The sequence below is a fragment of the Photinus pyralis genome, unplaced genomic scaffold (assembly GCF_008802855.1).
Source record: "Photinus pyralis isolate 1611_PpyrPB1 unplaced genomic scaffold, Ppyr1.3 Ppyr1.4_LG3a, whole genome shotgun sequence".
In the NCBI taxonomy this organism is placed as follows: Eukaryota; Metazoa; Arthropoda; class Insecta; order Coleoptera; family Lampyridae; genus Photinus; species Photinus pyralis.
The window spans coordinates 10460444-10486568 of record NW_022170509.1 but is presented as its reverse complement, the minus strand read 5'-3'; the positions used below and the strand labels follow the sequence as shown (position 1 = coordinate 10486568).

The 26125-nt window shown below is 36.8% G+C and overlaps 2 protein-coding genes across 2 annotated transcripts in view; one reads left to right on the top strand and one right to left on the bottom strand.

Annotated features, from left to right (window-relative positions):
- The window catches only part of LOC116165932 (chondroitin sulfate proteoglycan 4), a 60305-nt gene extending 39063 nt beyond the window's left edge, over positions 1 to 21242 (top strand). The window contains exon 13 of the transcript XR_004144216.1: positions 21110 to 21242. The gene's annotated coding sequence lies outside the window, so the exon portion shown is untranslated. The remainder of the gene's footprint in view (positions 1 to 21109) is intronic.
- On the bottom strand, positions 740 to 7975 carry LOC116165933. Its single transcript, XM_031480703.1, has 5 exons — positions 7839 to 7975; positions 7268 to 7518; positions 5260 to 6684; positions 1463 to 1572; positions 740 to 1407 (listed from the first exon to the last, which is right to left on the bottom strand). The coding sequence occupies exons 1-5, from the start codon at positions 7841 to 7843 to the stop codon at positions 1210 to 1212; spliced, it is 1989 nt and encodes a 662-aa protein (XP_031336563.1). The 5' UTR covers positions 7844 to 7975; the 3' UTR covers positions 740 to 1209.
- Positions 21243 to 26125: the final 4883 nt, after the last annotated feature.

Sequence of the window (26125 nt, the reverse complement as noted above, 5' to 3'; positions counted from 1 at the left end):
GTTTGACTTGCCCTTTGTCGGTACTCACTTCTGACGCCGCCACATATAAATGCGCCATTTTGGTGGATCGCAAAAAACCCTCTTAATTATCTATGAAAAAACCCTCCTCAAAATAGTACCTACCCAATTGGGCCACAATGAAAAATTCAAACCCTTTGAAATCTTTCATTTAGACACTTTGACCTTTGAACAATCACAAATATTATAATCGATAGCGTTTAAAAACTGTAACGGGAGCCCGTTATCGCGTTTTCTTTGATTCAATTTTTTTAATTTGTTGTGATATTTATATTAGGATTTAGTGGTATGCTCTTCAGCACTCCCATCATTTGTGGAGTGACATAAGATTATGACTTATTTTTCGATTGTGTAGTGTACTTAATCCCCAGGGTCCACGCCAGCTTCACACTACAGTAACAACACGGCAACGTTATAAAATGGCTACCGGAATGGCTCTTCCCCCCAAAAGCTAACCGGATCCTGTTAAAATTTGAAATCGAAAAATGTTGGCCACCTTTGAATACCTATGTGTTAGTTATACTTTGGTGTCTAAGTGTCATAAGAATCCCATAAAGACATTTTCTCAGACTCACTAGCTTTACGAAATTTGTTTTATCAAAGACGCTTTTGCCCGTTAGTTCATTACCAGTTCAATTGATGCCTTCTTATATTCCGTAATTTGAGCTCCAAAGATTCAGCCGAAGACGTTGCATATTGGTATCCAATTTACAAGACATAATACTTTGCCATAATTACTCATTTATTGTCATTATTTTTCAAACGAGCTAGTGTATACTATCATCGACGACATTAAAAAATCTTAACTAAACATGGCTAACATTTTTTTGTAAAGTGCCTGGAATATTTTTGATGAACACAATATTCAAAGATTACTATTAGAAATTTAGCAAGGGTGGGTCAGTTTATGTGACATTTATTACCAATGTTTGATTATAATTTATAAGTAAGCAACACTCATGGAATATACAATAATTAGAAATTGATAACATGCAATTAAACATCCATGTACTATTAAACAAATTAAATTTGAAGATTTAATGAGTTGGATATGGCTTAATTTTAGTACCTAGATCTCAAAAATAAGATTAATTTAATTACACCTAATTAAATATAACAACTGATATCCTCTTGAAATGATAACTACATTTTGCTTCATACGCAAACATGAAATACAAAAATTTAGCACATTTATCGTCTGTTATTAGGACAAGACAGGTTACATTCCTTTTTATGTTCCATCTGTGCAGATCTGTAAACGTCTAAGAGGTATCGAACTGAATGATTAGCGATCTTATGGCATTCTACATCTCCGTCGCAAAGCTCGTCAGCTTTGGCCAAGAAGAGGACGTTGCACTGGCGAGTAGGAGCAAACCAACTATTCTCACCCTGTAATTATCAAAATTGTTATTATCCTTTTTTATAAAGTCGCATCTATACATACACAGTAAAGGCAGATTTGATGCATGTTACATGCTGGCTCCAGAGTTCTTCCGTAGATGCCTAATACTTCCGCAACGTCATTACACGCCATTTCAATTTGTGGACAGTCTCCTGCAAGGAAATGGAATTATTAAATTAGTAAAAGTATAAATTTTGCGACGATTTGGTTTTTTACTGACATTACCGGGGTCGGTGAAGTTAGCAGAACATTGACGGCATAAATGTCGAGACTAGGTGGATGGTTAGTGCTACGTTTGTGCCGTAAAAAGTTTTCCAGCAAAACGTACCGTTTGGAAATTATTTCGATTTTTAGATGTTCTGCTAATAGGCCAGTCATTGAGGATTTTTACATGAAAATAACTCGAATTCATAAAATCCAGAATTCCAAACTTGCGGCCATCTTGCAAAGATGACCGTCAAAAGCGGTTTTCCGCCGATATCTCCAAAACTGCGCATTTTACGAGAAAATATGTAGTGAGCAAAATTAAAGAGACGAAAATTTCCTCCAAAAAATGTAAAGTTAGCCCTTACGCAGAAAAGCAGAAATTTTTAATAACCAGTGACGTATATTTTATCCAAATAATTCGTTAATCATTTAATTAATTAATCAAATTGATAAATTAATTAGTCTATGATCAATTAATTTTAATATTTTATTTTAGTCGTCGCCATCTTCTATGGCGATAGACATGTCAATTTTCACATCTTATTAGTTAAATCAATCAGTTATATTGTATGTGATTATTTGTTAATTTTACGTTAAGAGCGCCATACCTATAGCACGTGACCTTGCACGTGACTAATTGATATGCAGTTCTAACCACACCATCACGCTCCTACGCAAGAAAACTATGCACCACTGTTTCTTTTTCTGACGACCACTTAGCACTTACTTTTGGTTACTTCGTTAGGCGGCGCCACCTCACAGCCGCTTGAAAGGAAAATTTCTTTTTTGCATTAATAATAATAAAATACGAATATTGTTTTATGGACTAAAATCTCTAAATTAAATTACTATAGCATGGAATGGTCATAATAAACACTTTTCATGGTAGACTATGAATTTAAAATGACAGTAAAAAAATTTCAGATAATTCTTTCAAACCATTTGCCCGTTATTTGCAAAATCTCATTACCTTCGGTGTATAGTCCTCTTAAGTGCGGCTATTTTGATGTTCAATGCTGTAATCCACCGTCAAAAAAACCTTACGGTTTGGATTCCAGTTTCAAGCTTTTAAATGAGTATTTGAAGTTGTTCTTTAATCAATTTCAATATCAATATCAAAAATGTGTTTTTTCAAAACTAACTTTTCCGCACGGTAGCATTTGTTGAGACCCAGCACTTTCCTTTTATTGTATTTACTTGTGATGCATCGCTTCGCCTTTTATTGAGCAAAGTATCTAATCGATGTGGCAATTAACTACATGGATGTTCAATTTAATTTACCGTTAAAATTTCACAAAAATTTGTCAACAAATAAGAAATTTACTTTTGCACATGCGCGAAAGAAGCTTTTGATATGTTTGAGATAATCGACCGATTTGCCCTTAGTAAAGGATGCTAATGCTAAAATTTCAGTAAGATCGGTCCATAAGTAACAAAGTTACTTTTGCGCATGCGCAGAAGAAAACGGCCTACCAGTTTGAAGATTAATAGGTGCCGTATCCACGCGGCAAGGACTGAAAAAAGGTACGCAATTTGTCCCATTCAATTTTGAGTTATCGTGCTAAAAACAACCCGGACAACGGACTTTTTTCTGTGATGAAAACAATACTTACCCATATATGGGTGCGGAAAAGTAATATTGTAGATGATATATGCAATTTACCTAAATACACTTTATTTACTACTTTAAACCACAGTAGGCAATATGAAACATAAGCTGATCTAGAAACTAAACTGTGTTGACATTGAAGCTGGAAACATTTTAACAGACAAAGAGTCTGGCACAAGAAAGTAAATAAAAAAAATTATAGAAACTTGAGAACGAAATAAAAAATTGTTTTTCATAGCCTACTGTGACTTAAAGTAATAAAGTTTAAAAAAATCGCAAAGAAAACCAACCAACCGTGTGGCGTAATTCAGCTAAGGCTGAAGTGCGGTACTATGGGTCCCTGGTTCGAATCGACGTTCGGGCATAGATATTTGTAAATGTATAGTGGGTTGGGTTGGTAGAGCGACCTTGGATAAAACCCCGCCCACTCAAAAATAAAATAAAATATTTAATATGCAACCTTTTTACATTAAAATATACAAGGTGTTCCACTAAACACATGCGATTCGGTCCGAAATTTTTTTTCCTGACTGTACCTACACTTATCTTGTACTTATATACAACGGCGGAACTTAGGGATTCTTATCTATTTCATGTAGTGCAATCGAGTTTAGCAGATTTGGACTTATATAACAGTTATCCCCTGAGTACTTTACCATTTGGAGACCCAATCACGAATGACTAAGTACACTACAGGCAGATCTAATTGTAACTTCAATTATTTTGCATTAGGTACAACACACCGCGAAAGGCTGTCATTGAAAAAACGAAGCTGACACACACGTTCTTCTCCAACACAAGGAATATAATTATATAAACAAACCATCTGCAAATGTATGGCATACAATTGCCAACAAATTAGACAATAAAGTGTCATCAAAAGCACACTACGCTTGTGTGAAAGCTATAATATTAAAAACGTGCTGGGAGTTTTCACACCGTTCCTTTTTTGGTCAAACTTTTTACTATACACTCCGGCACAAAGATAGCATTAACCCATGCGCGACATTAACATTATACTTAGTTTCAACAGTATAGCGACAAAAGTGTACAAGGTTTCCAGAACATCTAAAACTTGAGATAACCTTCAAAGGCAATGGGCAAACTTTTTACCACACAAACCGGCCCAAACGTAGCACTAACCAATCCATCTAGTCTCGAAATTTGTGCCGACAAAAGTGTGTGAAGTTATAGCAAACATCTACAGACATCTAAAAATCGAAATAACTTCGAAAGGGTATATTTTCCCGGCAAACTTTATACAGCACAAACCAAACGTAATTTGTGTAATATGTATCGATATTCCTTTATCGAATGAAGGAGAATCCGACGAATTCAAAGAAGCCGACGTTGATCCCGACCGAAATAGGGATAAACGTATTCGGCATGGAAAATAGTGACATTAACGAACCGCCAGGTCCGTCAGGCCTGCGTAAATAGAGAATCTAATATTACTTAAAATTAATTGATCATAGACTAATTGATTAATCAATTTGATTAATTAATTAACTGATTATTGAATTATTTGGATAAAATATACGCCACTGGTTATTAAAAATTTCTGCTTTTCTGCGTAAGGGCTAACGTTAGTGAAAATATGTTAACCACATTTTTGTAGGAAATTTTCGTCTCTTTAATTTTGCTCACCACATATTTTCTCGTAAAATGCACAGTTTTGGAGATATCGGCGGAAAACCGCGTTTGACGGCCATCTTTGAAAGATGGCGGCCCCGGCGGCAAGTTTAGAATTGTGCATTTTATGAATTTTAGTTCTACGCACTCAAGCATACAAAATTGCAGTACTTCCCGAGTTATTTCCAGGTAAAAATCCTCAATGACTGGCCTATTAGCAGAACATCTAAAAATCGAAATAATTTCCAAACCGTATGTTTTGCTAACAAACTTTTTACGGCACAAACGTAGCACTAACCAATCCACCTAGTCTCGACATTTGTGCCGTCAATGTTCTGCTAACTTCACGAACCCACATTACCGGTTTTAAAAAATATCAAAATGGCATTACCTCTGGTCCAGTATGACTGTTCATCTAAAACGTCAGCAGAATGTTTGTACACTTGTTCATCACAATCTTCTCCTTCGCGCGTGCATTTGATGCGATTATCTGCTTCAGCTGTTCGTTCCTTTTCTTCATTTATAGCCTCCTTCCTAGGAACGGACACTCTCTTTTCTTCGTAGAACGACCCGTTATCTAGTTTTCCCGATTCCTGCAGTTGCTTTCGCTGTTGGGCGATGCTAGTTCTGTATTCACGTAACGCTTGTCGCATTTTTTCCAAGCTATACGCCTCCGCCAAACGGGATATAACACTATCTTTGATGTCTTGAATTTCCTTCGAGTCCCTCGCGTCTTCGTGCGCCCCGGTATATTTTAGCGCATCGTCAATGATGGAATCTTCGATTTTTTTTAATTTTAAATCCATTTCCACCAGTTTAGTTTCTTCGTCATTGGAATTTTTGTCAAATTTGTTGGTCGGTTGCTTTTCGTCGTGTTTGTCTAAATTCCTTTTCGTTGCCATCGCAATTGCTTTGTGGTAACGTTCCATTAACCACTCGTTTCCCATGTCATCTTTGGACTTCTTCTTCCGATCGTAACCGAAGTAGTCGGACCAGTCGATGGACTTCTTTTTAATTTGAAGGGTTTCACCGTTTTCTGCTGTGGAAACCGGCTCATTTTTGGCCGTTTCTTTTTTTCTGGAAGTGTTTTTCGTGTCAGATACATTAAGCTCTTTCTTTAGTGTTTCCTTTTCTACCGTATTTGTTGGTTTATCATTTTTTTCAGATTTATTTTCTGAACTGCTTTTACTATTGCCAAATATGCTGTTTAATTCTTTGGCAACTTTTGGATCCGTGGACGACAAAACTCGAGTAGTTTTGTCATGTGAGGTCTTGTGCTCTTGGGGTGGGGGATTGCTTCGTTTCGAGAGAGGAAAGCGTTTTTCTACAGAGTACCACGAAGACAATTTATTTGATTTAGTGTTTTTTAAGTAGGGATTGCGGTTCCACTTGTAGTAATTTAACAAGCGCTCGATCTTGTCGTCTGGAATTCCATTTAAGAGTTCATCACTAGGGGCGTAGTTGAGGTAATAGTCGTTCGGTTCGTATCTACTTCTTTTTCTTAAGCCAACGCTTCCATAACCCAAACTGGTTAACGTGGGATAGTATTCGGAATAATCTCCACGTTTCCTGACTTCTTGTGCACTACCTTCATAGAATTCTGGATACCGCCCGTAGTATTTTTGGTAGCGTCGGTGAATTACATCTAATAAATCATCATTATCGTCCTTTTCGGACTCGACTCCTAATCGGTTAAGGAAGCTATCTTCAAATGCATCTTTTCCACTGTCCCCGCTCTGGTCTATTCTTTCGCGAAACGAAGATATAAAGCGGTTCCTTCCGTTAAATTCATTCCCCTTCTCATAATCAGGCATATCTGCAGAGAAGAAAATAGCAAATGGAAAACCTTAAGGCAAAGAAAGTAAGATTAATTTGTTTACTTGTACAGCGGACCGACGTACTACAAATTAATGTTGGAGCTTGTAGGGAGGGGCAAATGACGGAATTACACTTTTTGTAAATCGCCAGACTTTTGAACCAGTATCGTCCGAATTGCCTTCTCTCCAAAAATAGTTTAAAAAAACTGTGTTGAGATAGGATGAGTAAACTCATCATGTCTCTTTTCTGAATTTTACATATCGTGGGCGCTGCTGAATAGTTTGACATTGACTAATTGGTTTTGACAAGAATATGGTGCAAAACTAAATTCTATCCAACCGAATGCGTGGGTATTTCGTACAAAGTGGTCAATAAAATTTACTATGCGACTTTGGAAAAATGGGAGATTTCGCAATCTTATATTTATAAAAGAAAACACTGTACATTTTTAAAAATTTAAAGCACGAAACTTATCTGACTTCACAGTAACTAAATCGCAAATTTCGCTGATTACATTTTCAGAAGGGGAGGGAGGAGGATTATGTAACAGCAAAATTGTTTCAAAATAACAGGTTACCTACCTGTTTCATGGCGTTCGCTTTCTGGTTTCAAAAAAGCAAGCTCATCCTTATCATCGAGAGGGTAGTATCTTCCCAAACCTCCTTCGGTATAAAAATTTTTGTAGTCGGGGGAGAGATTCCTTTGGCGTCTGTTAACGGCGTTCAAAGCACTTTGTAATGAGTCTTCTTGAGCACTTGCAGTTCCTATAATCGCGATGAAAATAATAATAACGCCAGGATTCCATATCTTCTTCGATGTGTGATTTAACACCCTAAAAGATCACATGTTTAATTAGACAGTAGGGATGGATTTTAAAGTAGAACGTAGATGTTGAAACCTGTGGATTCCCTTATTAAGTCGGCAAAATTAAAATATAATTTTACATGCGTTTAAAATGTCTATTTCCAAGGGCAGGTTTGTGAATAAATACAGTAATGTGCACGGGATATAATTAATTTCGAGATTTTACGTAGTAGACAAATTTCGGCAAGTCGTAGAAGGACACCCCTAAAGTAACTATTTTCGCAAGTCAACTTGTTTTGAACAAAATCGCGTGACGAAGGCAAAATATTTATTGTAAAAGAGACTTACCGCATTATATCGTGTGATATTCAAGGGCGCAATAAATTTGTACAACTGTCTAAAAACCTGATGTAGAAGTACCCCGAATGTTAGATTTGGATGAGTGGAATTTTGTGCGCCGACGCTAGCCGTCCATGGCGTCGTCGGGTCGATATGTCAAAAAAAAAGAATAATAAGCATTTTTCCGCGATATTAAAAAAAGGAATAAAATATCAACCATTCATTGCAATTGAAGTCGTGAAAATATTTTCCATTTATTGAACTCATTCTGTTTTGCGAACTGTTGTCATTTGAGAAGGGAATGGTAGTCAGTAGAAGTTCAATTGGTTTAATATAATATCTAATAATTACCTAAATGAAGGATGTGTTGTATTGATTTACATTGAAGCAATACGCTTGCCAATAAACATTCGGGCAGTTTTTAGCTCATTGACTTATTACTTGCATTTTAGGTAAGTTGGGATGTGTTTGAAGCCTCAAACTTTGGTCAGTTTGGTGGGTAAATTGTCCGAACAAAGTTGGTGAGCGAATAACAATTTTGGCAAAAGAAGTGACCAATAGAATATACAATATATGTATATTGTATATAAGTATTGCATGTATAAAAAATGTGCAGAATAGTAGTACCTGCGTAGCTTCATTCAAAAACGACTACAAAAATAATGCAATACATATTTATCAAAAGAAACACTTGCAAATTTTATACAATTTAAATTTCTATTAAAATTATATAAACCAATGGGTTTTAGGCGTTACTTGATATGACACAATGTGAGCTGCTTGAAAGCAGCAAATTTTTACCGTCGTTTTAAAATTTTTCTAATTCTTAAAAAATGCTCTAATAAAAACGGATTTCACCCCTATTTTTAACCGGGGTATTATCTGACGTGGTATCGATGACACGGGGATCAAGACTTACTTAATCAAGTTACACTTTCTCGTACGACCAGCAAAAACCGACTATTTTATGTTTGCTGTGTCGTCGGATTGGGCATAGTAAGATTTAACCACTGCCCCCCGTTTTCAATCTCGTTTTGTGAGTTTAAGGTCTCTAAACATCCTCTCTTCCCCCCTCTTACCGAGAGCGCGGTTTGATCAGTACGCCTGTAATTTTCATTCCGAGCAGTGCGTTGTCTCTGTATCTTAACGGCCTGGCCGTTCGAGTTTTCGGCCTGTGTGTAAACGAGTTTTCCACGGTAGGTATTGCCCAAGCGTTTAATCCAGAAGCTACTTCTCTTCCGAAGAAGGTAGATCGTGACCAAAAAGTCAAACTGTCCTAGTGGGGGCGTGGATGCGCCATGAACGGGTGGAGAAGGACAGTTTGTTTTTCGTCGTCTGGCCTTGATTCTTTTGCTCGCCTCGGAACTACGAATGCATGATTTGACCTTTACGTATTGACCCTGCGCACTTCAAGATGGAACTCATCTCCTCCCTTTTTGGCCAGAGTTTGGTTCTAAGACGGATAAAAGCTCCGTTCGACAATCGGCTTAGAATTTGTCACGTGTATCGGAGCGTGCATTAGACCCTTTACACTGAACTGAGCTCTCGGCGATAAGAAGAAAAAGTCAAGCACATCTCAATCATCTGTTTATTACTTATAGAGGAAAAGTGGGATTTCATGATTTTACTTTATTTCACAGTGCGCCTTTCCCCGTCGTCACAAACCATACACGTCTACTGTGGTCAAGCCGTCGGCACAGACATGAAATACTCAACGTTTTTCCTCCGAAGGGTAAACAACGATATATTTCAGGTCTTGCCTAGACTTGACCAGCTTCAAGTCCTTGACGGCGCCCATCGGCACTGACCGAGGATGATTTGGAGACCTTAAACGAACAAAACGGAGTTTAAAAAGAGAGTGAAATCTCACAATGGTCACGCCTAGGCAAGGCCTGAAACATCGTGTTTAACCCATTTTTTAAGAATGAAAAAAACGTGCTATTGTTTGCGTTTTGTCCGTCCGTCCGGACCCACTTCTCCGATTTTGAACTACTTTTATGGGAATGGTCCTAGAGTCCTGGAGTTTTTTGAAATACGCTACGTATATGCTACATATACCTTCAAGGTGTGCCAGACGGTTATCAAATTTCGCCGTTTCTATGGAGGAGGGGGGGGGGCATACATTATTCCCTGAGATACTGTTTTTGAAAGTAAAACGTACATAACTTTGTCTCATACTTTGCATACGCATGCCTTTATTGGTGCCAAGTAAAATTTTTGAGAATGGGAGGGGGGGGGCACGTTCTACCCTTCATGGTATTCTAATTAAAGGTCTCACAAACTATAACTTTCCTACGCGACTCCTTTTCGAGATCAGTAGGTGACCGGGGAGAGGGGATAGAAATTAATTTTATCATCTTGCATTGTATTCTAAATTCTAATTAAAGATTTCAACAAAAGAAACTGTTTTTTGGCCACTACCGCCCTTCTTTCCGACCCTTTATCAAAAGAGGGGGTTGGGGAGGGGCAGGTTTTATCCTTCATTGACTCTACCGATCGCGTGATGTTGCTAAGGTCTCGGTAGACACGCTGGAAGGTACGATTTTCCGAGCGCAGCTCCTGCACTGCTCTGCTAAAAGTACCTCTAAATTATTATATACACGGGCATAAAATAAAAATATTTCAAAAACGAACATAGGCAATTAAAATGTGAAAAAGGTTTTTTGCAGATTGTTGCTCCCCATGTTTAATAATTTAGGTCTTAGCGGGTTTATAATGACACCAATCGAAAGAAGATTTTTTTACTTTATCTAATGATATACGAATTAGTTTCATTTTCAGTTGTATTTCTCATTATTAACGATCCTCGAGATTGTTTATAATTTTGTATTGTTGTCTGTCCGTCCGTCTGTTCGTCTGTCCGTGTGCACGATAACTCATAACTGAATAACTTTGTATAGAAAAGTCCAATCGCTTTGAAAATTGAAACAGCTATTCTTAAGCCATAAGAAAGGTCGTTTTCAGCTACGTAGACTAACGGGGCAACAAATTACAGCCCAAAAACTGCTCAAATCTCCAAAAAAGTGCTTCTTTTATAATTCTTGTTACAAAGAACATGTGAATGCCCAGTTTTCTGTGTTAGTAAATGTCCCTTAAGCACCAGGTAACTATGCAGATGAATACAAAAAAATTGCGCACGCGCAACCCAACTTTTGCATTTGCACAATCCCAATTTTCTTTATTTACCTCGATTAAAAGTAAAACTAACGCCGAATCAAAAAAAATGTTTTGCGCATGCGCAATCTTGTTTTTTTGTTAAGATTTTTAAGCGAAATTTTGGATCTAGGCACCTCGAATAAAAGTCAAACTAACTCCGTTTCAAACAATTTGTTTTACAAGCTATTCCGATCTGGCGGGACAGAATCAACCCCTTAAGGCGCGTCCGCGCGTTGTAAAAATGATGGATGCGTGATCTCGAGGATCGTTCGAATTTCGGTATTCAGTTGTATCGGATTTTTTTATCAAAAATTCGTTATTCGTTATTCAATTCGAAATCCATATCAGTTTATGACAACTGTCAATAATTTTTTTTGTGAAATTTACTCACTGAGGAAAAAGCATTTTATTACTAGTGTGTGCCCTCCTAATATAAATAAGTATAATTAGTATAGGTAATAAATAGCAGTTAAGAAACTAGAATGTAAGTAGTTAACAAAGGACCTATTCTCGTCTAGGCATTTTATATTTTTCGTTAAGGGTAATTTAATTAGAATACTGACATAAGGGATTATTTACTGTCTTTGTTTTAACTAAATGTTCTATGAAAGAAGGAAGCATAAAAACCCGTCTGGGTAGCAGGGTCGAAAGGGTGTGTAAAACTATAGGTTAGTCGTAATTGTAACCACGATAGAGTTGGACCGATTATTTTGTAAATCGTAATAAATTGATCGGAGTGAACTTATTCGTATTTTATTTCATAAGTGTAACAATTTATAATAAACGACGGCGGAAATATTTACTGTACCTACGCGATATTTGTTTTCCATGAATTTTAATGAGCGTCCCACTACGTCTGTGTCAATTCTTTAGAAAATTTTCATGGCTCAACATGGTTTTGGTACTTAATTGGAGTTATTAACGAATTTTTGATAAAATAATGAAAACTAAAAACATTAGTTATTTTAAATTTCCTATCAAAAACAAACCTCGAATGACGGCAAGGAAAATAAATTGTGGAAATTCTGTTATTGCCGGGCTAGACGATGAAGAATTAAAATATAAAATCACTTTAATTCATGTGATATTTACAAAAGTGGCAATCGAAAGTTATTGACAATCAATTCAATTCATTTGCCTTACTCAAAACAAGGTAACCATGTTATTTTTTATCATTAAAATGATTTAAATTACAAAGAAGATGGCCCTTCTACCTCATACTGCAATCACACGTTCAAAGAAACGAGACGTATTCCACCCCATTCCAACATTTTTTGCGAAAACTCCAATTCAACCACAAATTCGACTTTATGTACAGAAATTTTGAAAATGCCATCACCACAAAAATTACCTAGTAGTAATATTACATAGGTACCTACAAGTTGAAAACTTTGAGAAAAAAGTTAAATACGAAAAACGTTTAAATTCATAGACTGAAAACTAAAACATCTCGCTTCTCAACAGGTTAGTCAGTTAAATTTTTTGCATAGTTATCAAATTACCGGGTTTTTTTTTGTCAAAAAATCGTATGGAAACTGGTACTTTTGTTCACGATTTTCTATGAACAGTACCATTAAATGTTGACACAAAATAGCGAATGTCAATGTGTATCTCTTCTTCTTTTCCCAATGTTGTAAATAAAATAAGATTCGCTTTGTTGTAAATGTTTAATAAAAATGGCAGACTTTACTCGCACAAAGACAAACGCATTCTCCGCTCAAAGTCGCACGAAAACGCCAAGCGCTCGCCCGCTCACGCCACCTCGCCGCACACATAAAGTGACAGATATTATTCAGTTATGAATTATCGTGCACACGGACAGATGAACAGACAGACGGACAGACAGCAACACAAAATTATAAACAATCCGTTAATAAAGAGAAATACAACTGAAAATGAACTAATTCGTATATCATTAGATAAAGAAAAAAAATGTTCTTTCGATTGGTGTCATTATAAACCTGCTAAGACCTAAGTTATCATGGGGAGCAACGATTTGCAAAAAAACCTTTTTCCCATGTTAGTTGCCTATGTTCGATTTTGAAATATTTTTATTTTATGCTCGTGTATACAGGGTGATTCCTATAGTACCTGCCACCGTTTGGGAGCGTGTAGGTGGTGCGTAGGGGAGTATTTTGATATAGGACACTTGGGGTCGGAAATCTAAAATAAGGGTGCCAGAGCCAAATTTACCTTCTGGAATTTCGCGCCTGTAGGTAGGCAACCCAACCGGCCGGCGGTGCACACGGAGCGATCTCAGGCGGCGATGTGTGGCTGACACTTGATCAGAATTTTGTTTAAACCCACGAAATCCCGTCTGCAACGACGCGTATCAAGTGAATAAACACTATGGCAATAGTATAATAATAGTTGGCTAGATGTAGGAAGTGCATTGAGAACAACGGTGGCCACGTTGAACACTTGTAAACGTTATTGCTTTTGACTGTCGTTTTCCCTCCTTCCCTCCCATGTCGCTTCCTCGCGCTAACTCGCTCTGCATCGCTCCGCGCGAAACGTCGGTCGGTTGGGTTGCCTACATACAGGCGTGAAATTCCAGAAGATAAATTTGGTTCTGGCGCCCTTATTTTAGATTTCCGACCCCAAGTGTCCTATATCAAAATACTCCCCTAGGCACCCCCTATACGCTCCCAAACGGTGGCAGGTACTATAGGAATCACCCTGTATAATAATTTAGAGGTACTTTTAGCAGAGCAGTGCAGGAGTTGCGCTCGGAAAACCGTACCACAGCTTACTTACTAAGTAAGCTGTGACCGTACCTTCCAGCGGGTCTGCCGAGACCTTGGCAACATCACGCGATCGGTAGACCATTTTTTTTTGGTTTTTTATGGCATCAACTTTTTCCAATAAAAATTTCATCTTTGTAGAAATAAGTTCAATCGAATAATTTTTTATGCATCTTGCGTGGATGGTAGACTTGTGATAGCAACGCTTCCAGCTCGGTAGACTATTACCATACTTCATTTTTAGGTATACTTAATTACTGTACAAACTTTCATTCTTGTAGAAATGAGGCATGTACATATTATTTATTAACATGTTCAGAACATTGTTGCAAATTTAGGCAACACCGCCGACGCGGTAGACTACCGTTTTGTTTTGTTTACTTGCACTATCAAAACAATAAAATGGCAGAATATCAGCTTTGTAGAAATGAGTGCAGAAAAAATGTCGCTGCCTCCTGGACTACGACTATTATACCTAATTACGCGAGTTGAATGAAACAGATGCAGAATTTTTCTAAGGCACCGCTGCTTCGACGTTGAAAAGGAAGCATTTTTACTGATTTGCTAGTATTCCCAGATATGTGTTGAGCCAACAAAGTAAATTGTCATACATGCAATTCACTTTGCACAATCATTATATAGGTACCTAGACTAGTTTAATGGTTGGTAGAATTACATTTTTTACCCCTTAGAACTGAAACTACCGGTTCCATTACCTACCTCTCGCATTTCTCTCAGCTCTGACATTCTGTTACCGGGGATAGATTAATTAAGTAATAGAATTCCCTGGGAGGTTGATCTACGCAACTACCTACTAACAGACATTTTATTGATTACCTTTGATGTCACAAACTGTACTGTACATGCACTCATATTCTAGGTCTAGAAAATGAGCAAAAAGACATCCATTTAGATGGCCACAGTCTACCGGCAATGCCGCAAGCTGCAGATTTATTTGAATACAATTTACCGTCGTTATATGACTCTTTTAGTTGACGTATGATTCAGCTTTCGTCAACGCCGCTAGTGTAAACATATCAAAGTGCCCATTAGAGTGGTTCCCATTAAGACTAGGTTGGATGTGTTTTCAATGTTCGATTTTCAGTAATAAAAAATTTTTCAAAATCCATTTGTGATGGGTGTTGCCGCATAAGTGTAAATGATGAGTAACGGGCAAATATAGACCACAGCCGCTATCAATTAGCGAAAATCCGAAGGATCTTGATGGAACAGACAGACAGACGATGGAAAATCGAGCACATAAGCATTACCTCAACTTTGTTGTTACGCTAAAAAAGAATTTTTGGAAAATATGGCAATATGCTTCGTTTTCGTAGTGATTCGGCTCGGGGATGGGGATACTATATTTTATTTACCGAAATATAATAGTTACATATACATATGTATAATTTGGTTCCAAGATTATTCATTAACTACTTACTTCACACTGCATTAATGTATGTAGGGAACTAAACAAAGAATCGCTTTGATGGCTATTTAAAGAAGCTAATGTCATTTGCACATGCCGTTTGTAGATATGGCGTAAATTAAAATTACATATCAGATTGTCGATTAGACACATTCGCTGGAATTTGCATTACGATGATTCATGTAGGTAAATTGCTACTAAATGTAAAAGTGTAAAGCCCGTCTTTGAGTAGATACATATATGCAAAAGTAGGGTTTTTTCTCAACCAAAAAGGGTGACCACTGGGGGGGGGGGGGACTGGATACCTTCCAAACTTAGATTAAATACAGGAAATGTAGCCAAAAAAATGTACCTATACTTTATATCTACTTATGTGAGTCGAGCTTGTCTCACATGTGCTTTTTTTGACGTAGACAGCGCACTTAGTAATTAGGGACCTTATGATGAACTAATGGGGGTATACGTATATTGTAATTTGAAATGGTTCATCAAATGCTAAGATCTTTTTCTTTAATTTCCGCAAAAGTTCCCAGATCCCGGACGCAATGTTAAAAAGAGGACGCCTGGTAACCCTGCAAAAGAACGAACATACGCATCGAGTTTGCCGCCACTTCCAAAAAGAATTGTAGTCCACAATTGCACACTTAGAAGAAATCATTCAAATGTCAGTTCGAACCGTAGAAAGGGTACATCATAATTAATTTTAGATGTAATCCAAAAGCTCACTAAGTAAACATATCAAAATTGTTTAATAATATTGTTCATACTCTCTGTATCGCGCATGCCTTTTCCGCGAAACTTAAGTATTGTAGTAAAAATAGTTCATTTACAAGTAGTGTCTTCCTACAATTACAAGCAACCACATTTTACGGGTGAAAATTTTATCATTATGATCGTAGATAGTTTACTTGCTTTTAAAAATAAAGAAATGACATCCTCTGCGCCCCTTCTCGATAGGAATATCAGTACTAATGCAAAAATAAAAGTAATAGTCAGCGCTTGTGCGACCCTTATTTTAATATCATCTTTAATAATATCTGTGTGTGCCTTTTTACGATTAAAGCATGTAGAAGAGGAAGTGGCGAATCTACGATGGGAAATAAATCAATTAAGACACAACAGGGAAGATTCCCATTTAATTGATGATTTAAAAGACTTCGAAAATGAGGAAGTAAGTGCAGTATATATGTATTTTTGGTCTAATTTACGTTTTCATTTTTTTGTTGGTTGTTCATTGAACTTTAAATTTGAGGCGAGATTACTTCTATGTGATGCTATGTTAAAAACGTATACCACAAGCTAACATGTGTTCAAGTGTTTATTATTTCATTTCATTTCAGGCGCGTCTAAGGAAAATAGGTATCTAATTTAAACAAAAACACGAAGCCGGCACTGTGTTAATAAATGATCGTCATTACTAAATTGAACGTTGGTCTTATTTGCAATTTCTCCGAACCTATAATTGGCCTTTGTGTGTGACTAACCAAACCCAGATGAAGATTGGTGAGCACGAAATGACCGCTTCCTTCTTAATGATAATATAAGTTTGAGTCATTGATAGATAGACACGTTTGTTATATTTGCGTACGCGAGTATCTTTACATTTCAAAAAGTTTCTTCAAATAACTAATTTAGTAACTGCTTAATTATTCTTAAGAACTAATTTCGCTACCAAATGTGTGGAGATTTTCGAATAACATTCGAATTTCTTCAAACACTCATCAGTTTCATTTATCTGCAACATGTTTTGAGTAATTATTGAAACCAAACAAGTTTTATTTGAAGCTGAAAATGGTTTATTTGCTAGACTACTTGGTACTTTGTTAAAGTCTCCATTCAAAACATCTGGTCATAACATCTCCACTGTAATCCCCACGTCCACCGTCGCTTATTGGTTAGGTACTGGTTTTATGACTCACTTCTTTTGAACAGGCAATGTTTTAATAATTTTGAACAGAAAATGACAGTTAATTTTTGAATAAGCAGTCAGTTTACCCTTCAAAGAAACTAAACACAAGTGTAAATTGTGCACAACTCTTGTGCAGTTAAAAGCGCATTTTTGAAACCAAAATAGCTTGGTAAAGATTGAGTTATAAGGTAGTAGCATGTTTCGCTTCTTGGTAGATATTAATCGGGAGTCGGGACGGGGCTTTTTACACATCAACATTTAAAGGCCACGTGGCACACATTCAAAATGTACACTGTATAATGCAAGAAGAGCCCCGCAACATTGCCTTCTGTTTTCGAGATATTCACGCTTAAGTTTTTACATCGGCAGCAGAACTCCTTCAACGCAATGCGCTTGAAAGATGAGGAATTATAACCATCAATCATATGGGGTCGGGGAGGAGCACTGTGGTTGGTTGAAAACAGTTCCTTTAATTAAAATATCAAGATAAAACCCATCTCTAAACCATCCCCCACACTCCCTTTTTGATCTCGAAAAGGAGACGTGGAGGAAGGTTATACTGGCTAGAACCCAATTCCTTTCGATGAGATCTTTCATTAGAATACCATGAAGTACAGAACGTGTGTTTGCCCCCCCCCCTCCCCCAATTTTCAAAAGTTTTACATGGTATATATGAGGCAAATTGGTCGGCGCGTGTGTGCACGTTTTACTTGTATCTCGGGAAAAAATTCATGACGATGCCCCCCGCTTGAGGCCACAAAATTTGAAATCCGCCTGGCACACTTTCAAGGTATAGGCTACTTTTATTGCAAAAAAATCTAGGCTTCTAGGACAATTCCTCTAAATGTATAGTTCAGAACCGCAGAGGTGGGCCAGGAAAGACAGGCATGGTTTTTGAGCTGTTACAGGAGGAAATTACACAGACACTAGCACAGACTAATTAAAAAGATCCTTGATCTGGTCTTGAAAAGCTAAAGGAATATACTTGATAGGGATAGAACATAACATAAACAATAATTGACGTCACACTCGATGGTGATTTAATTAAATGATCTCAAAAACATATTGCAAATAGAACATTGCAGTGTCAATATTTAAATTTAAATTAATTCTTCGTAAAAAAAAGGGATCAACACGTAGTCGGAAAGTATTAATATCAAAAAAGGTTTCACACACACCAACACAAACAAAACAAACAAACAAATAAAAGAGGTAGTGAATCGCGCTGCATGTAAAATATTGCGAAATGACAATGCTAACGTCTGACACGGAGGCAATCGGTGTAATTAATACACAAAAAGAATCAATAAATCGAAAGAATTGACACTAGCAAAAGCATAAACCTGGCGTGTAATTCAAGAAATATACGATACGATGCACAAATAACTAATTCTTCTATTCAATAGCAGTGCAATATTATTAATTCGAAATATAAACAAGCTAATACAAGCAAACTCTTCGGAGTAAACAAACAACATAACCCAAAAATTGTAAATATCGTCATCGGACAAAGCCGGTAATTTTCAAAATAATTCACGGTAGCTAATATCGGTATAACACAGCTGATCTGAAGAATACAATGTAATCAAACTAACAGAAATGAATGTTCGTAGCAATCAGAAAGAACGTAAACAAAATCGGTACAGTCAAATCTTCAGTAGCGACAAAAACAAAGCACGTAGTATCAGGTATAACGGAGCGATTTACAAGATCGTTAATCTTGCACTTACGAACTATTTTGAAATATTCAGGTGTAAACAAATTTCATGTAAATAGGTCACAGGTAGAATCACATGTTTAGCTTAACTGAAATGACGATAAAATCTGCCGGTAATGTAGAAACTCATCTATCAGTTGACGCGCCAAAACCAATCCTCGATAAGATGGCGGGTCCAAATAAAATCTTATCCACATACGGTGTAGGTAATGCCCACGTAGATACAATGTAAAAGGTAATCCAAAAGAAAATTCAATGAGAGACGGTTAAACTTGAGCGAAGGTAAAGCCGTAAAAAACATATAATGAGAAAAATGCTGCGTAATAATTTAACATACCTCATCCGTAAAAACGATTCAATGGAGCCACCACAGACATCAGAAGAAAGAGAGAAACCCACTCCAAAGATAATATGGTAAAGCCAAAACAATAAATCCCTTACGGTAGACACGAAGTCAAAAAAGTAATGGCGTACCAAAAGATAAGTGCATGTAAGCAATGCGAAAGCAGAATCTTTACTAAGGGGAAAGAAATACAACTGCGCGAGCAAGATAAACTTAAAGAAGGGATAGCATTAAATGCGGAAAGGTACAAAGCGGGCACTCTAGCAACAAGACAAAGGTATATCGTATAAGACACCTGTAACACTGGAATGGTTTCCAACGGCAAAACAAAGAGTTAAGTAAAAGAAATTGTTCGGGTATGGGTTTTGGATCGACGATTAAAGACTCCAAAAATGCTTTTACTCTAATCCACAATAATTAGATTCGTAATTCCCAAAAAACACCAGCCTTTTCACTTCAATTAATATAATTATAAAAAATCTGGTAAAAATTGGCCTAATGGCTGTTACAAGTCTCAATAGGAAATATCGCTTTTTGAACTTAATCGCATTACCTTGCCTGCGCAATACGTAAGTTTGATCTCCAACTTTAAAGTATGAAAAATTGTCGGTACTATCAGAAATTGAATAAGGCGCCAAATTTGAATTAAAAAAATTGAAATTGGTTAGTTCAGTCTGGTTTCGGTAATTGTGCTACAAAATATAATAACAAATTTACTACAGGAATAATTTACATCTAAACTAGTGGATTAGAAAGAAGATACTTAAATTGCGTAAGGATATAAATAAGAGCAATAATGCTAAATTTGAATTACAAGCGAAAAGGACGCAATAACGTGATCGTTTTGACGAGTTTGATCCGTTTCGTTATCAGGTACCGGGCTAATTGCTTTTCTGAGAACATAGTAAGAAGGTTGCGTCTGTGGAAGGTATAGTAAGGACACTCAGCGTCAAGTCACGAAAGCGCTAAGCTGGAAGCGCGTCGAGAAAAGATAATTACGTTAGAGTCGCCGAGTATCGAGAGCGCGGTAAAAAATGTTTATTAAGTCGCACAGACAAGTGCGTGTCAAGACGGCAAGTATATGCGTCGGGCTAAGTTAAAGTTCGTGTCGAAGCTTAAGGGTGGGTTTTAGGGCGTGCTAAGTAAATTATGTTATTAAATAAATTTAATTAAACGCAGATAACACTTTTTAATAAAATCACCTATCACTATAACTAACTTTGGGTATTAGTTTTCTATTTTGTTTTCTATTCCTTGAGACTTAGTCGAAGATGATCCAGTATTCCAAGGTTGGACGTCACAAAGGGTAGTTTTAGTTGCCGTATAACTAAGCTACTTTTTAGCGCATTTTTTAAGAATTCCGTCCGTCCGTCCGTCCATCCGTCCAGACCTACTTCTGCCGTTTCGAACTACTTCTAGGGGAATGGCCCTAGAGTCCTGGAATTTTTTGCACTAGGTAGCCTATACCTATGTGCGAAAATTATGTAAAAAAAAACAAATCTTATTTTACATGCTATAGGTATTGCAACCCTAGCATGGTAACAACTGCTACAAAGTGTTTTGGTTGAAAAACTTTTCTATCTATCTGTCCGTCTAAGAGTGTCACTATAACTCCAGAAAGAAAATATGTGTTATGTGCCGCTTGGACGTGTTGGTAAATGAACAAAGCGCCATGGAACTACAAAATATTTATTTATTAACCAACTTGGTTATGAAAACGTCGAATCTCATAAGAAATGCGAATTTTGACTAAGAAAATTAATAGTGATAATTTCAGAAAAATTTTGGTACTTATATCACAGATTTAAACACTCAAATCTGTGCTTATATGAACAAAATATCAGTAGGTAATGAGGTGTTTACTTATAGATGCCCTGAAATACCACAATTAGAAATGACGTTTATATTGAAAAATCTCACAATATAATGAAAAAATCTTAGAATTAGTATTATGATGTATTTTACTTCTTATTCCTTTACAGCTGTATTCCCAATTCGAGAGCGACTACGACATAAACTATGAGAATTTGGCATCATTGCTAGACAGTGAAGAAGACAATATTTCGGATGGGGACCAAACAGAAATACCGCATGACAAAAACAAGGAAAACAAGACGAGAAATAAAAGAGATACAGGAATTCCGTCATTAGTAAGGCATGAAATTACTGAACGTGGAGAACATGAAACATGGGTGAAAGTAAAAGATGACGAAAATCAAGGGTATGTACATTTTCTGGACCTCCTTTGCGGTTTTCAAACTAAATACGCAGATCTTCAGAAATTTTTTGCTAAAAAAATGGTTTTGCCATTTTAGGTCACTACAAACCGCGCCACTACCACCGCCAGGTGAGCACTTTAAGCCTGAACGGTTAGGACGGATGCGGAAACGCCGAGCCAAATCAAGTCGACAACAATGGGAACCAGTTGGGGTAAATTTTTTATTTAGAAACCTGTAATTTTCACGGATTATTTTTGGTTTCGTGCCAGGTTTCTACCATGGCTCCCCTCACCCACACAAATAAAATAATCATGTGCCTACAATAATAAATATAGTTAATTCAGAGTGATCTTTTAGGAAGATGCTGCGTTTGAAGAACCAATTGAACCACGTCGAAAAAATCGACATAGACAAAAAAATAATATAGAAATATTTGATGAGAAGCCACGTACTGTACATGTGCGTTCATTTCCGGCAATTCAACTTGTGGGAGATACTTCAAAATACGTTTTGGGACAACATACAAATTACAATGGTAAGTACTCCATCCAAATGCAATATACCTACCTTATTGGACGGGAGGGAGATTAATACTTCATTTCGCATCGATGTTAGAACTCCCCTGAAGCACAACTCGATAGCAAAACGTCGGTCTTTCTCGAATGCTTCCGAACGCTCTAGAATATTCTAGAACAAAACACGTCATTTTTCCCGGAAAGAATGCATCACACCAGCATTCGTTTATAACTATCTGAATTTCTAGAATATTCGCTACATTATTGAGCATTAGTGAAACTTTGTCGTGGAATGGACGTTACAGTTCACTTAATACAACTTCATAGTGATTCAATAAGTGAGTAGTGAAAAAACTGTCACTTAAACTAAACGGGTGTATCAAAACTGATATAGCTAATAGAAAACCTGTATCTGAAGCAACCACATTTTTCGAATTTACGATGATTAGTCTTGGTGGGAGTCTGAGTCTGAGTATGCGGCTTCGAGATGATTGACGATTAGCAATATTCAAATGTTCATTAAACATTTACGGTAAATCGTAGTTTTTCCAAATGGGATTGTTTTTTTAAACATAAATTTTATAACTATTCGCCTGATGCGCCACCATGTGACGTCTGCCTCCCAAAAATAAATCGTCATCGAATTGTACTTTGCTAGCGAGTGTATTGCTGATGGGTAATCATACTCCCAGACCTTTCTTCTACAAAACGTTTAACCCTGAGGAGTCTTATGATTTTTTTTGTGAAAAAAAGATCATATCGCTTCTCCTAAAAAGTACTGCGGCGAGTGTAGCTCGGGGGTGGGGGGGGGGGGTATGGAGTACACACTTACTTTCATTGCCATTTCTAATAAAGTACCATGAGTTCTTGGTAGCAGACGTGAGGCACTAGGGAAAACCCCATTGCCCTTCATTCCTGTTCCTGTGCAGTAGGAAAATTTGTTAATGATTAACCCAGAGGCTCTGGCTTATATGAGCCTTTAACTCTAAAAAGTAATCATCTTTATTTCTTATGTATGTAACGTATTTGCCAAGGTGCATAAATATTAATTTTGGCGCCTCTTGGTGTGAAATTCATTTCTTGTGAGTTAAGACATTTACCATACGCTCATCATATAATTACTTTATTCATTTCGTTTCATCGTTGGAACATTGCCAAATGTTACTTTATTTCCTATACCTACATAGAAATTCACAGTAAAAACTAAATCTTCAATGTCGTGAAGACATTTTACATTTCAATTATGTAGCTATCTTTGGTTTTTAGGAAATGGGCACCTACAACACACGAATCCAACTTACGTGGATTGGACTGCTAACGAATGGGTACATACCGCAAACATGGACAAGCACTTTGAAGTGAATGGTGGTACTGTGAAGGTTAAGGAGAATGGTCTTTACTTTGTTTATGCACAGGTAAAATTTTGTTCGTTATCACTGTCACTAATTTTGCACAAGCGTTAGTCCAGTGTTGTCTTGACCCTCAGCTTTTTCTACTGGAAGCTTTAGGACAATTACCTCAGAAAATGTGTTCTCTTTGTAGAAGCAGCTAAAAGATTTTATCTTTAAGTGCCTTGCAATTATAACTTGCATTAATGATCTGTTGAGATACTCGTAAGATTGGATTTCGTTGCGGCGTCCAACGTTCGCGGTGCGCCGGGCTTGGGCTTGGGCTCGTCTGGAAGACGCATCCGTGCAAGGTCTGCAGACGCATCGGCCCGCTGTCTACTGCTCAAACATATGTCGGGACATGAACGTCAACATCACTATGAGCAGTTGAGATGGTCCGCTGCGTCTTCCAGGCGAGCATTGCAGCAATGTGTCATGGCTGGATGTTGCGGCGAACGGCGAACGCTGGACGCCTCAACGAAATTCCACCTTTAGAAGAATACCCTAGAGAATATCTATAAAATAAATATATAGGAATCTGTACAGAGTGCAGTATCTGAATAAAAAAATCATAAAAGAGCATGGGCTTCATTCCAAAGCCCTCAACCCCGTGTAAGAGGAATGGTGAATGGAAAGCTCAAATTCCTCTTAGCACGAAAAGGGCTTAAAATTCCAAAGCCCTTTAAAAAAGGCTTAAAGTTACGAAGCCTTAAGCTCAAAGCCCTTTGAAATTGAATTGAATTCCTTTTTAAAAATGAATTGAAATCCTTGGCAAAGGAATGGAATTCCTTCGCAGAAGGAATTGAAATGCTTTATGAAAAGAAACCGAACTCCTTTAAAGAACGAACTAAAGTTCTTAACTCCTTCGCATTTCTTGATCTCGTCCCACCAAACAAACAAACAAATAATTACTTAACAAGTGAAAAAAAATCGAATCAATGCATTTCATTTTTTTGAGAAAATTAACCATTTCTGTCGGAATGTCAAAAAAAGCCCTCAAGCGGCGATATGTGAAACTAACAAAACTTCAAATATTATAATATTTGTAGCTGAAGAATAGCTCTTTTGAACTAACCCGAGTTTGTTTAAATCGGCTCAGCCGTTTCGAAGATACAGGGTGTTCTTTACGGAAACCTTTGAATACCCCCCACCACTTCATTTTTAGAGATACAGGAAAAATTGTCAAACAAAAATTGTTCACATTATCGTTAACTTTAAAGACCGGACATTTTTTTGATAGGTGAATATAGCGGAATTCACTGAAAAATCACTTTTTTAGATTCCAAATTTCAGTTACGCCCCCTAGCGGCCATTGCCGAAACTTAAAAATATTTTCCAGGTTTTTCTCGTGGCCGTTTTAGTAATAAATTTTTTTACCGCAAGCCTCTACGATGGATAGATTCTCAGATACAGTACCTCGCATTCTTAGTTGGCCACCCTGTACATATATATTTATTTACAGATTTTTTTTTAGGTTTTTAATATACGAGAGCTTATGAGTGCAACTATCAAAAATTAACTTTGGCATGTATCACTTTCTCTCAAAATCGGTTTAAATCCTTATTTATGCACCAATTTCCTTGGGAAAAAGACCAAACTTGATTCTTCGATGCCTAAGAAGTGATCTGTGTGTATTTTTGGTGACCAACATATTTGTATCCAAATGATGTCAAAATCATGAAGTATTTATTCACCAATTTTGTTGAGAAAAAGACCAAACTCGATTACTCGGGCCCAAGAAGTAATCTGTATGAATTTTTCTTTAAAAAAAAATCGAACCAATGCATTTAATTTTTTTGAGAAAATTAACCATTTCTGTCGGAATGTCGAAAAAAGTCCTCAAGCGGTGATATGTGAAACTAACAAAACTTCAAATAGTATAATATTTGTAGCTGAAGAATAGCTCTTTTGAACTAACCCGAGTTTGTTTAAATCGGCTAAGCCGTTTCAAAGATACAGGGTGTTCTTTACTGAAACCTTTGAATACCCCCCCACCACTTCATTTTTAGATACAGGAAAAATTGTCAAACAAAAATTGTTCAGGATTATCGTCAACTTCCGGACATTTTTTTATTAGGTTAATATAGCGGAATTCACAGAAACATCACTTTTTTAGATTCCAGATTGCAGTTACGCCCCCTAGCGGTCATTTCAGAAACTTAAAAATATTTTCCAGGTTTTGCTCGTCGCCGTTTTAGTAATAAATTTTTATACCGCAAGCCTCTACGATGGATAAATTCTCAGATACAGTACCTCGCATTCTTAGTTGACCACCCTGTACATAAAGCTGTAAATTACCACTTTTCTCTCATAATTCAATAAATTATTATGATTCTATACAGAAGTTTGGTAGGTTTGTTGATGTAGTTGCTTGTAATCTTGTATTATTACTAAGTATTCAACTTGCTGAACAACGCAATTTATTATTTACAGCTAAGTTCACAATATTTTGTAAAATTCAAGTTTCTAAGAAAAATGGTAAAATGACAATTTTCAGGGCTTAGAACCCTCGTAAAATGGGTTCCCACTAAACCCTCGGAAGTGGTAACCCTTCGGAAATTGTTTGTTAGGGTCTTGGGAAGCTTCATGCAAAATTTGGTGCTTGTATCCGGTTGGTAAATATAATCTAAAACTTTTCACTAAATGGCAAAACATTATATTTATTCACAAATTTCTGTGGGGTAAATTTTGTTCGTTTAGAGCTTTGTGTTTCTGGCTGGCTGCTCTCATCTGGGTTTAGAAAATGCGCTTTTGCGGTTTCTTCGACTACAGTCTATAAACGAATTTAAAATTTAATTTAAAAAAAAACGCATAAACAACTTGGATAGTAGATAGACTCTCATAAATATACTCCTACATCCTTAGCATAAATTTAT

What these genes read in the sequence shown, in the direction of transcription:
- LOC116165933 (XM_031480703.1), bottom strand. An exon ending in ACAGTCATACTGGACCAGAG is followed by an intron (nt 1,573 to 5,259) that starts GTAATGCCATTT and finishes ATTTCCTTGCAG; the next exon opens with GAGACTGTCCACAAATTGAA. An exon ending in ATCAAATCTGCCTTTACTGT is followed by an intron (nt 1,408 to 1,462) that starts GTATGTATAGAT and finishes TGATAATTACAG; the next exon opens with GGTGAGAATAGTTGGTTTGC.